The following is a 12708-nucleotide window of genomic DNA, read 5'->3' as shown; positions in this document are numbered from 1 at the left end:
CTTCATCAGCTCAGATAATGACCCCTCAGTGAGTGTTTAAGCTTGATTAAAGACAGCAGCTCATTCCAGTGAGTACATCACTGGCATGTCTGCAGTCTTTTAAGGAAGAAAATCTGATAACTGCTAGGGACCGAGCACCACCTCAGCTCTATGTAAGAGAGGACCCATGGACTTGGCCATTAATAGCCTCATCATAATGTGCAAATGAACATAGAAGCAGCAGGCAGGTTTTTCAGAGATACTTAGGGAAACTGGATCAATGGTTGGAGGAACCCACTAATGTCATCTGTCTAATCATTGTGTATGTATCTGTCTCCACAGATAGGTTGGTAGCTGCTATGGAGAGACAGATCCAATACACTTGATCTGTCTACCACTGCTTTAGCCATTGGTGCTCTGCGCCATGGCAAGGTGATAGGAATAAGTGATCTAGACCTCCCTCCAGATGTCCATTCCTCACGAGGAGACAGGATGGTGCCCAGTTTGAGAAGCAGCCCATACAGACTCCAGAATTCCCCTTGGCACTCCAAAAGTGCCCGCCCCTCCATTTCTACTCTGCAACTCTCAATCCTACTGAAGCTGAGGTGGATAAGCTTTCATTTTCCCACAACACTGCTGCTATTTCTGAACTCTCTATCAATTAATGACCCTGAGCTTGTCTGCCCACATCTCCAAGACTAATAAGCTCGCTATAGGACAGGCATTATAATAGTTAATGCATCAACCAATATTTCACTGTTATGATCAGGCAAGACAATTTATTTTTTCTGAAATAATTTGTATAAAAGTGTTGCAACCTTCTTGATGAAGTACCATTAATGTTTTAAACTTTAATTTTGTTGTGTTGATACTTAAACACATACCTTTGTGCAGAAACTTAATTTTGTGAATTTTGTTAATCATAACATGCAATGTGCAAGAAGCAAAATTAGTTGGTGGAAATGCCCTTCTCATGGTAATCTAGAGCAACTTAAATATTTCACTTGCATTTTTGTTGCAGATCTTGATACGTAGGAGCAGTAGCCCTGGTGACCTAGAAAGTAAGGCAGAAACACATAAGTTATATCAAGGAAGAAGCAACTTGAGAAATAAAAGTGAGTCCTGAGCTCTTTGACACTTTAATTTGGAATTATTCTATTATGGTTTGATTGAGGTAGATTTTCAGCTTCAATCCTAGTATCCTCCCTGCAGGGGAGAATCAATTCCATTAAAATAGGCTCTGTGCACTATTAATGTTTTCCACATTCAGACCTATCTAAGAACTTCAAATTACATTCTTCTGCTATATCTGGGGTGAAGGTCCTTGTGGATCAACTGACTTTGATTGAAGTTCAACTACTGCTTTTTCACTATGTGGCTTTAAGTTTTAAATGGAGGAATCCCTATTCTATCAACCTTTAAGGGAATTTGGCCAGCAGCTTAAAAACAAAATCTTGGATAGTTTGAGGAAAGGAAAGGCATCATTGTTCTTGAGATATGTTTTTTGATTCGTAACAAGATCTCATCACTAGAATTGTAATCTTTTGTTGCCTATTGTTGGAAAGGCAGGCAAGTGGACTATAATACAAAGTTGTTTTAATCTATTTTTTTCTAACTTTAGTAGTCTTATAGCCGATTCATCTCTCGGACTTTCAGATCTGTGTCCTGCAAAATATATGTGGGGCTTCTGTATGGTTTTTGCTATTTGTTGCTCTTGAGCAATTCACAATGCTGAATTATCTATTTGTCTCCCCTCACTTTAACTTGCTGCTTTTACAGCAGGCATTATGGATCACTTTGAGAGTTAGTGCACTCCTATTTCTCCCTAAAGTGCAAAATAAAAACCTGATTAACTTGTAGGAGAATCGTGTAACTTTGTCAACTAGTAGTATTACTGAATACTTTTGCTGTAAAAGTAAATAAATTCTGCAATAATTACCTGTCATATAAGAAGGAGGAATTTGAGAAAGATTACTCAGGTATGCACATAAAATGGTCCCTAGTACCTCATGTATTACTGGTTGACAGTAGATGGCAAATGCTGAGGTGTTTGGGCATTCATGTAACCACTGGATGGCAAGGGATTTTTTTTTCTGTTGCATTGCTATGTGTTTGGAGTGACCTGGTTGTCTTGTGATTTCTTTTTTTCTATTTTGCGATAGTTAATACTTTATTAACAGAACAGTATGGACATTACTAAGATTAATTAAATTCTTGTAAATCCAATTTCAGGTTGAAGTGTTTTGATAAGAAAATAATCTTACATTTTAATTTCACACTTCAAATTATATCTGAAATAATTTTGATTTTAAAAGGTTAATCGGATTTTATTTGACTAGGTGGGTCATCAACTTTATACATAGGTGAAACTCTTTCTTCTGCTAACACATAGGTGAGAGTATCAGCAGTGAAGCATCCAATGATTTCAATGGTTTCAATGAAACAGAGCTCTTGTTAACTCAGTGGAAGATATTTGATGAAGATTCAGAAGTTGGTGCAGTAACTACTGATGCTATTGATGGAGGTACAGTATATACCTGGCATAAATTAAGTTCTTCTAAAGCTACCACTCTTGCAGGTAAGGGATGTAGTTGTCCAGGCTTAATGATTTAGCTTTCATTTTATTATATATAATTCAAGTACAATTTTGCTTTTCCCTCTTGTTCTCTCGCCATCTGCTGCAGACCCAGTCCAACGGCTATCTCCTTTACGGTCCAGCCAGTTTAATCAGTCGTTTGCTCAGCCGCTTGGTGGTGGATGTTGAAATCCCCCATCTAAAGTACGTTTTGTGCCCTTGCCATTCTCGGTACTTCCTTCAAGTGTTGCTCAACATGGAAGAGTACTGAATCATCAGCCAACGGAAGGTTTCCGTGCTCATGTTTGACCTGAAGCGATGAGACTTTGTGCCACTGGAGTCAATGTTAAGGACTCTGAGTGTAATTCCCTCCTGACTGTACACCACTGTGCCGTCACCTTTGCTTGGTCTGTCCTGTTTGTGGGATAGGCCTGCTGATGGTGGTATCTGCGACATTGTCTGTATGATTCTGAGAGTATGACTATGTCAAGCTGTTGCTTGACTAGTCTGTCAGACATCTCTCCCAATTTTGGCACTCTCCACCAGATGTTGATCAGAGGACTTCACAGGATCAACAGGGCTGTTTCTGCTGTTGTCTATTCTGGTACCTAGGTTGTTGATAGGTGCTCCAACCAGTTTCATTCCTTTCTCGTAGCAATTGATACAACTGACCAGCTTGCTAGGCCATTTTAGAGGGCAGTTAAGAGTCAACCATATTGCTGGGGGCCCAGAGTCACACGCAGGCTAGACAAGGTGAGGGTGACAAATTTCCTTCCCTGAAGGACATTAATGAACCAGGTGGGTTTTCAGAGAATCAACAATGGTCAGTAGGTTCTTAATTACAGATTTTTAAATTATTGAATTTAAATTTGATGGGATTCAGACTCAAGTGCCCAGAACATTAGCTGAATTTCTGGATTCATATTCTAATGATAATGCCATGAGAGCAACATGATCACTATGTTCCTGTTCCCAAGGTTGTATTTACTAATATCAATGCACCTTCTGATTGAAGACTTAACTTATGCATACTATAATTTTCTGAGAGTTCTGTGTGAATTTATCCATCAGTTGAGGTATCAGGGGATGACCTTAGACTTGGTTCCAGTTTTAGCTAAGTTTCTTGATTTCAGTTGAAATAGTGCCAAGTGTGACACAGTTGGCTTCAGTGTTCCTTTACTAAGCAGAATAATCTTGTGGGATTTTTGGTTCTTATCACTATTCAGCATTTCCAAGTGTATCTTTGTGCACATATGTACCTGCATGTTTATGAGGACTTTACCATTTTCTTGCCTATCTTTGTTACAGAGAACAGCCTAAATCTGAGACCCAGTTCCTTTCAATGCCTTTCTTTGACATTTATTTTCCCATTTTATTTGTCTTGTCTGATGTTGATCTGTTTATTCCATGTTTGAATATTTCCATTTTTAATCTGTCTCTGTCCCCTTTTTCTTTCTCTTCTAATTTTCTTAGCTCTCTTTTCCTCCCATACCCTTTCTCTGGTCTCTTGATTATTTCACATTTTTCTGCTTCCGCATTAGCTAATTCATGTTTTTTTTTGTCTGAGGCAGTTGTAGGGTGATACAGTGAGTTTTTTAAAAAACTTATTAGTTTATAATGAATATTTTTTTGGAAATTTGAACTTGTTATAATGTTTAGATACTTTTGTTCATGGCCATATAAAATCAAATTACCTGTCACTTATCCACAGTGGATAAAACAAATCAGCTGATTCCCGAATGTTTGAGCTTTGGATTCAAAGTCCTTTGCTGATTCCAATTAGACTTCTAGATATCTTGAGCAAATTTTCAAAATATTCTGTTAAATGTTTATATAAGCATACTGTCAAAGGAATTAGGTCAAAATTGTATTATTGTTAAATACATTTTAACTTTTTCTGTATGAAGTGAGCATTGTTCTTTAACGGCTTCCATGGCATAAATTATACAAAGGCTTTTGAAAATGAAATTTTCAATGAAGAAAAAAACATTTGGAGCCTTTACTACTCAAGAGAACTGTTTTAAATACTTATTTTGTAAAAATAGAACAATCATAACTCATAAACTATTCTGCTTATGGTGAGGTGAGTATTGTGATCACTAGCCCAATTCCATTCTTATTTTGGACCAGATGACATGGGATGCCTTGAAAGCATTGGAAAGCCTTAAGCAGCTATGGATCACAGCATGCAATGAAAAGCAAATGTTTTTTAAAAGCTTCATTGTTTACTCATTAATGTACAAAGTCTTCCAAACCCTAGCTTGCATGCACTTGCTGTAAATGTGATTTCACTACTTAGTTTCTTTTGGGCAAGCTCTCCATTACCATTGAGTTACAATAATTATATTCACATTTGTTGCAATGATAACTCACCCAATTTATTTTGAGATAAGCGTACATAACACTGTCATTTTTTCCCACGCGTTTCGTAGGAGTTTCCTCTTGCCAACACTGTGCAGGATCACAGAGCTGAAGTGAATGAAAGTATTTGTCAAATGACATATAAATTAAACCGTGTTTGTATTCTAATAATTTTGTATGATATTTCTATCTTTTTAATACTCCCTGACTTAATAAGAAGGGACTTCTTGGAGCAATATAACTATCCCTTCTTATTGAACACTTAGAAAGTTAATTTGTGCTGCTATTCAGCTACACATGTCTAAATTTTCTTTATTATTATACGTGGCATGTGTATGTCTAATAAGGCTGGCATTTGTTGCCTGTCTGTCCTTGCCTGTGAGCTGATTGGCTACTAAGGCCATTTCAGAAGGAATTTCGGAGTCAATCACACTGATGTGCATCTCGAGTTACTTGTAGGCCAAATTAGGTACGGGCAGCAGATTTCCTTACTTCAAGTACATCAGTGAATCAGATGGGTTGTAACGACAATCAATAGTGGTTACATAGTCACCATTATATGAGTTTTTAATTCCAGATATAACTGAATTCAAGTTTCACCATCTCCAATCGTGAGATTCAAACAAATGTTCCTAGAACATTAGACTGAGGCTCTGAATTACTCGTCCAGTGGCAATATCACAACCTCACTGTCTATAACAATGATTAAGTTGAACAATAATACCAAAACTAGAATTCTTAAAACTAGTCAAAAACTGATAAAGGAGGGTGTGGGTTCTGGTAACACAGAATGTATACCTACAAGGGAAGTCACAGTAAAATTGTGGGTTTGATGCGAATTGCAACAGAGATGAAGTAGCCAAAGGAGTTGAGTGGGTTTTGCTTTTGCCCCAGTTGCTGTTACTAGGAAAATCCGCAGTAAAAGACGACTGTTGTCCTTGTTAAGTGAACTCAAGGACCATGTCCTTAGTTGTCCTTGTTAAGTGAAGTTGAGGACCAATTTCCTTAATTGGATTGAGGTGACCTTGTAGGGCACTCCTGTCAGCTCCAAAGGTGTACCTGCTAAATTTCCAACCAAGGTTTTCAAGTGCCTTGGAAGTTTTAAAATGCTTGGCACTTCTTGTGCCATCTTCCCATTGCTTGGATTCTTTACCTTTTCATTGACTGGTGTCCTCTTGTGGCCTCCTATACAATCCAATGGAAAAATTGGATCAAATGTGGCTCCTGTTATGACTGATCTTGTTGCTGTGAATTAGAAATGTAATCAATGTGAAGTAAAGTATCAACGGTATGTCACATGGAGCCACAATTCATCTTTCAGACTGGAATGGTGGAACTGTTCTCTAATCCTTCAGCACATCTTCAAATTAAATGGAACCTTGAAATATAATTTTTCGATATTCTCTTTCATCTTTGTGTGTGGTGGGATATATTAACATTTAACATTGCGAAAAGAAAAAAACATAAGATTAAATATTTGTACTAAAAAATGTGATATCCCCAAGATCCCAGAGTTTTCAATGAAACCAGTCAGGAAATTGCCTTAACTATGACCTTTCAAAGCTCTTTAATCAGAACTTTGTCGTGTTAGATTGGAATTTTGTTGATATAGCTCCATTATTTAATAAATTGACGTCTGTTAGGGGAAAACATATTGAACTATATGTAGCTGTTAATCTTTATTTATATTATTGATTGCAATTAAATTTTAAATAGCTGTCACCCTTATTTACACCATCAAATATTCTCTGTATGACTTTTTCCTGTTCATTCAGAAATTAACTACTAAAGCATAAAAGCGATGGAGCATGAACAGCATTTTTTGCTGTATAAAAATGAGTGGAAAAATAGATGTCAGAAGTGAGTAATAATGGTATAGATTGGTGACTGAAATGTTAAAAACCTGTGTTTAAAAATTGGACAATGATTGATTTTCTTGTCCTAGTTCTCCTATTTGTTGTAATCATCATGTCTAATCTCACTGATGACACAAAAAGCTGGAGAATGAAAGTGGTTATCTCCTCGTTGTTTTCTCAGTGGTGAAATTATTTATAGTCCTAAACAAAATCCAAAGTTTTTAAGAGAATAATGATTTAAAATTGAATGTGCTCTGTTGGGTCATGAAATAAGCTTATATGGTGGCAATTGAGCTTTGAAAGATACATTTATAATATGAAAGATTATTGTTAGATTGAGGATTTATGTATATTACATTTGGCATTGAGGTTTTTAAATTAATTGTGGAATAAGTTAAGTGTTGAAATAATGCTTTTTAGTGCAGTGTAATTTTTTTTATTCTCTTGTGAGACATTGGCAGTGCTGGCTGGCCAACATTTATTGCCTATCCATGTCCTGAGAAGTGGTGAGCTGCCATTGAACCAGTGCAGTCCGTGGACTGTAGGTCTCACCACAATGCTGTTCAGACAGGGAATCTGAGGATTTCGACTCAGCAGCAATGACAGAATGGCAATATATCTTCAAGTCAGGGTGCTGAGTATCTTGCAGGGGAACTTGCAGGTGGTGGTGTTCCCATGTATCTGCTGCCCTTGTGTTTCTCCATGGACTTGGTCATGGATTTGGGGAGATGCTGTCTCAGGATCTTTGGCAAATTTCTACAGTGCATCTTGTAGATGGTACATTCCGTTGCTACTGGATAAATTGCACTTTGCTCCTCCTCCAAGTGAATATAGATAGTAAATAATTGAGGCCTGAGGACTGGTCCACATGACGCTCCACTAGCTATATCTTTTAACTTAAATCCCACTCTGTCTTCTGTGTGTTAACCAATCTTAATGCATGCTAATATATTACTCACAATACATGAGCTCCTATCTTGTGCAGTGATGATTAGAAATCTACATATACTCGATGTAACAGTTGCTCTTTCTCAACTCTCCATGAAAGAACTTTAGCATACTTTTTCTTCAATAATAATGGACACTGGTATTTTCTCAACAGCAGGTGTTAGATTAACTGGCCTGTAGTTTCCTGATTTTTGTCTGCCTCCTTCCTAAACAGAGGCATCCCAATAGCAACTTTGCTGGAACCCTCTTAAAATCGATGTGAGTTCTGGAATATTTCAAACAATGCCTCCACCATTCCTGCATCGACTTAACTCTTGAAAGCAGACTATTGGGTTTAATGACCTATCTGCCTTTAGTCATATTAGTTTGACAAATATTTGTTCCTTGTGAGAGTGACTGTTAGAAGACCTCTGCTCCCAGTAGCGCCTTGCTCATCTGTTACGTGAGGGAAATTTACAGTGCTCTACCATGAAGACAAATACAAAGTATTGTTTTAAGTTATCAGTCATTTTCCTACTATCAGTTTCCGAGTTTCATTCTTCAAGAACCCCACATGCAGTTTAGCTGTTCTTTTTACAAGGTTTTTGCCAATTTACTTTCTTAATCAATTTTTATTAACTTTTTAGTTATCTGCTGGTTTTTAAAACAAAAAGTAAAATTTCCCAGTCTTCTAGCCTGCCAGTAGTTTTATGTCACTTTGTATGACTCAATTTTTTTTTCATTGAATGCTCCTTGAACACCTTTGTTAACCAGATGTGATTTATTCTTCTCATTGAATCATTCTTTTTGACTTGGAATAGATTTTTTTACTGAGTGTTATGAAATATTTGCTTAAAGAATGCCAATGCACATTTACTGATTGACAGTATAAACTATTATCTTTATTAAACAAGATCTGCATATTTTGGGAATTTTCTGGTGCTTATGATTTATGATCCTGAATAACATCAAAATGTGTTATTATGTTGGTCTTGTTGCAGAACTTTTTAATGTTTTGGGAATTGAATTCTGGAATTCCTTTCATTTGAAGTCCCTTGTTCCTCTTGAGATGTGTTAGTAACACAAACAGCATAAAGCCAACAAAGTACCTTTGCAATTCACAAAAATTATGCTCACAATTGCTAATTTTTCAGAAGTAAAATTACACGCATTACAAATTTGGCAATCCAGATTGTTCAGATTGCATTTGAAAATTATGAAGAGAGAAGTGACAAATAAAACTATGATTACAGTCATTTCACAGGTGTAGCATTGAACTCAATTCTTGTCACCACAATTTGAAAGCAAACCCACAAAGATGGAACAGTAAGCAACAAATGAGGCTGGTTCCCAAATCTAGAAAACAAGTTTAAAGCAAGATTATGTATTCAGCTCTTCATTGTTCAGATTGCATTTGAAAACTATCTGGATTGCCAAATTTATAATACGTTTAATTTTATTTCTGAGAAATCAGCAATTGTGAGCATCATTTAATGCAAATTGTGAACTATTTACTTCAAAGACAACTTGGTTGACTTTGTGTTGTTTGTGTTGCTAACCTATCTCAAGAGGAACCATAAGTGACGTTAAATCATGCCTAATTATTCAGAATTGTTTGGTGTAGCATTGAGGCCTGACTATTGTTGAATTTTCTTGAGATTTTAAAAATGTACTTAAGTTATTGAAATTTATAGGAATTGCAATTGATGATTATTATGTTGGAGATTGTCAAAGAAGGGAAAGAAGTTCAAGCTTCATTCTGAGTTATTAGAAGGTTTCTGTTGAGAGCCCACAAATTTTATTTGCCCTGGAAAAGGAAACTGTCGACCAGTCACACAGAATATTGCAGGAACTTCCATCCCCAGTAAAAGTACTATTTACTTGGACATGTGAAGTATTTTGTACATGTGTCAACTTATTCCAGGCATTTAAATAAACACAAGATTGACATTTTACCATTTCCTCTTACAGGTTCTGATACTGCCTTTCTGACCCTGACAACAGCCAGTGCACAATCTCATCCCTCCACCCTTTCATCAACTTCTTCCATGCAACCTGAAACCAAGGACTCCATCCCACTTCTGGATGAGAAACTACATCAGTCTGTCTTACAAATTCCTGAGGATCTGGGTACTACTTTAGTTTGATTTATATGTTTTATTGTCTCTGTGTTGGGTAATTTAGTTGGTACGGTGAGTTTTCTACTTTTTGTGAATATATGATGCAATCATTTTGTATGAAGCATCTTATTATGTTTTTGCTCACTGTGTAATTTACATTTGAAAATCTCATCAGATATGAATAATCTTTATTATTGCAATAGGAATATCATTGTAAGCGAACAAAAAGACAGTTGGCCGTTGAAATTATTTTAAAAGTATTAATCCTTTGTGGCCCCAGGAACATCTTTATCTGTGTTTGAATATGTCCTTGAGTTTGTGATTCATAACATCAGTAACCTGTCTGGAACAGTCTTGGTATGGGTATGCTAAAATCGTAGTAAATTTGATTTGACATTATTTGAAGTGGTGGCTAACCACTTCTCACTGAAAAGTTGAATTCACAGCAGTACATTTTTTTAGCAAACCAGAATTAACTCTCCAAAAACCAATTTCACTAATTAATTTGGTTTGCTATTATATTAATCTTCCTTGTGGAAGAAATTAATTATGGAGTAGAATAAGCAACCTCATCAGATTAGAGTTGGGGTAAGGGGGTGGTTTGCCGATGGGGAAAAACTGAAAGGTGCCATCACTAGAGGGCTGTGATTAATAAGGAGTTTGCTAAATTTGTACCTGTGTTAAATTGAATCTTGTTAATTTATTGGTTGCAACTTACTTATTGGTTCCAAATTACTTACTTCCATTTAGATTGAGAAAATAAGCAGACATATAAAAATAGTTAAAAATTAAAAAAACTAATTCAAAACTAATTAAATAAAATAAGAATGGAGGGTCAGATGATGTGTTGTTTCTGCATGATGTGGGAGCTGGTGGACCCCGTTGTGGTTCCCAGGGATTATGTTTGTCGAAATGTTGGTTGATGGAAGAACTCAAGCTCAGAGTCAATGAGCTGCAGTCTGAACCTCAAACATAGCGACATAGGAGGGAGGGAGAGAGTTCCCTCGATACTGTTTCAGGAGACAGTCACACCCTCAGACTAACTCAAATTCGGCCAGTGCTGAGGGACAGGAGAGTGGGGCTGTGAGTGAGACAGGTAGAGGGATCCAGGAGGTAGAGTTGCAGGAGCCTCCACCCTTGTCCTTGTCCAACAGGTTCAAGAGTTTTGCTTCCTGTGCAGATGGAAATGGAGACTGCAATGAGGATGTCTATCTGACAGCAGCACCATGGTACAGGGAGCTGTTCAAGTGGGGGGGTGGAGAGAAAAGAAATTGGTGATAGTATAGTTAGAGGCATAAACACTGTTCTCTGTAACCAGGGTTGAGAGTCCTGAAGGTTGTGTTGTCTGCCTGGTGTTGGGTTTGGATATCTCATGTGGGCTACAGAGGGACTTGGAGTAGGAGGGTAAAGATCTAGTGGTCATGGTCCATGTGGGTACCAATGGCATAGATCATACTAGGGCAGAGGTTCTACTAAGGGGGTGTGAACAGCCAGGTGCTAAATTTAAAAGCAGAACTAAATGGTGGTAATCTCTGGATTACTACCTGAGCCATGAGCTAATTGGCACAGGGTCAATAAGATTAAACAGGTATTTGCGTGGCTCAAAGTTTGGTGTGTGATGGAATGGGTTTGAATTCATGGGACATTGACACCAATACTGGGGAAGAAGGGACCTGCTCTGATGGGACAGTCTTCATCTGAATCGTACTGGGACCAGAGACCTGGCGAATTGCATAACTAGGCCTATAGACAGGACTTTAAGCGAAATGGGAGGGGGGACGGTACAGTTATCGGATAAATTAGAAAACCTGAATTAAAGGAGCAGGTGAAAGTGCAGAGCTCAGGAGAGGTTATTAAAATCTCCAGCATGGATACAAGTAGGACAGGGTGTTTGGAAAGGGATTGCAACGAAGCTTCAAGTACACTGGACAACCGAATGACCATGAGAAGAGGGACAGTTAATACAGGACTGCAGGTGTTATATCTGAATGCATGCAGTATAAGGAATAAGGTAAATGAGCTTGTGGCACAGATTAAAATTGGCAGGTATGATGTGGGCATCACTGAGATGTGGCTGCAAGGGGATCAGGAATGGGAGTTGAACATTCAATGATATACATCACATTGAAAAGATAGGCAGGTGGGCAGCGGGGGTAAGATTGCTTTACTGGTAAGAAATGAAATTAAATCAATAGTAAGAAACTATGTAGGGTCAGATGGTGAAGATTCTGTTTGGGTAGAATTGAGGAACCACAAAAGTAAAAGACCATAGTTGGAGTTATGTACAGGCCTCCAAATAGTAAGTCAGGTGTAGGTGCGCAAGATACACCAGGAGACAGAAAAGATGTGTAGGAAAGGCAAAGCTACAGTAATCATGAAGGATTTCAACATGCAGGTGGACTAGGAAAATCAGGTTGCTAGTGGATTGCAAGAAAAGGAATTTATGGAATGTCTATGAGATGGCTTTTTAGAGTTGCTTGTGATGGAGTCTATTATGGAACAGGCAATACTGGATTTAGTGTTGTGCAATGAAGGAGCCACGAGGAGGCAGATATTGTAGCATGATTGAATTTACTCTGCAATTTGGGAGAGAGAAAATAGAATCAGAGGTAATGGTGGTGCAGCTAAATAAAGGCAACTACAGAGCCATGAGGGAGGAGTTCGGTAGAATTGACTGGGAGAGGAGTCTAGCAGGAAAGACAGTTGAATGGGAATCTTAATAGGGTATTGAAGGGCATAAATAAGTTGGATAAGATACTTTTTTATAAGTACAGAGGTCAGTAAGCACAGGGCATAGATTTAAGGCAAGAGAGGTAGAAAACTGAGAGGAGAGCGAGAGAGGATTTTTTTCATTCAGTACTGGGAGTCTGGAACTCACTGCCTGAAACAT

The 12708-nt window shown here is 37.6% G+C and overlaps 1 protein-coding gene across 5 annotated transcripts in view; it reads left to right on the top strand.

The window, feature by feature from the left end:
- The window catches only part of ralgapa2 (Ral GTPase activating protein catalytic subunit alpha 2), a 564918-nt gene that overhangs the window by 184621 nt on the left and 367589 nt on the right, over positions 1 to 12708 (top strand). For all 5 annotated transcript variants that reach the window (XM_072581416.1, XM_072581412.1, XM_072581414.1 and 2 more), the window contains 3 exons: positions 1001 to 1094; positions 2372 to 2503; positions 9670 to 9828. In XM_072581416.1, the coding sequence (XP_072437517.1) occupies positions 1001 to 1094; positions 2372 to 2503; positions 9670 to 9828 (385 nt within the window). The remainder of the gene's footprint in view (positions 1 to 1000; positions 1095 to 2371; positions 2504 to 9669; positions 9829 to 12708) is intronic.

The sequence above is a fragment of the Chiloscyllium punctatum genome, chromosome 11 (genome assembly GCF_047496795.1).
Source record: "Chiloscyllium punctatum isolate Juve2018m chromosome 11, sChiPun1.3, whole genome shotgun sequence".
NCBI lineage: Eukaryota > Metazoa > Chordata > Chondrichthyes > Orectolobiformes > Hemiscylliidae > Chiloscyllium > Chiloscyllium punctatum.
This window is presented reverse-complemented; position numbering and strand designations above follow the sequence as displayed.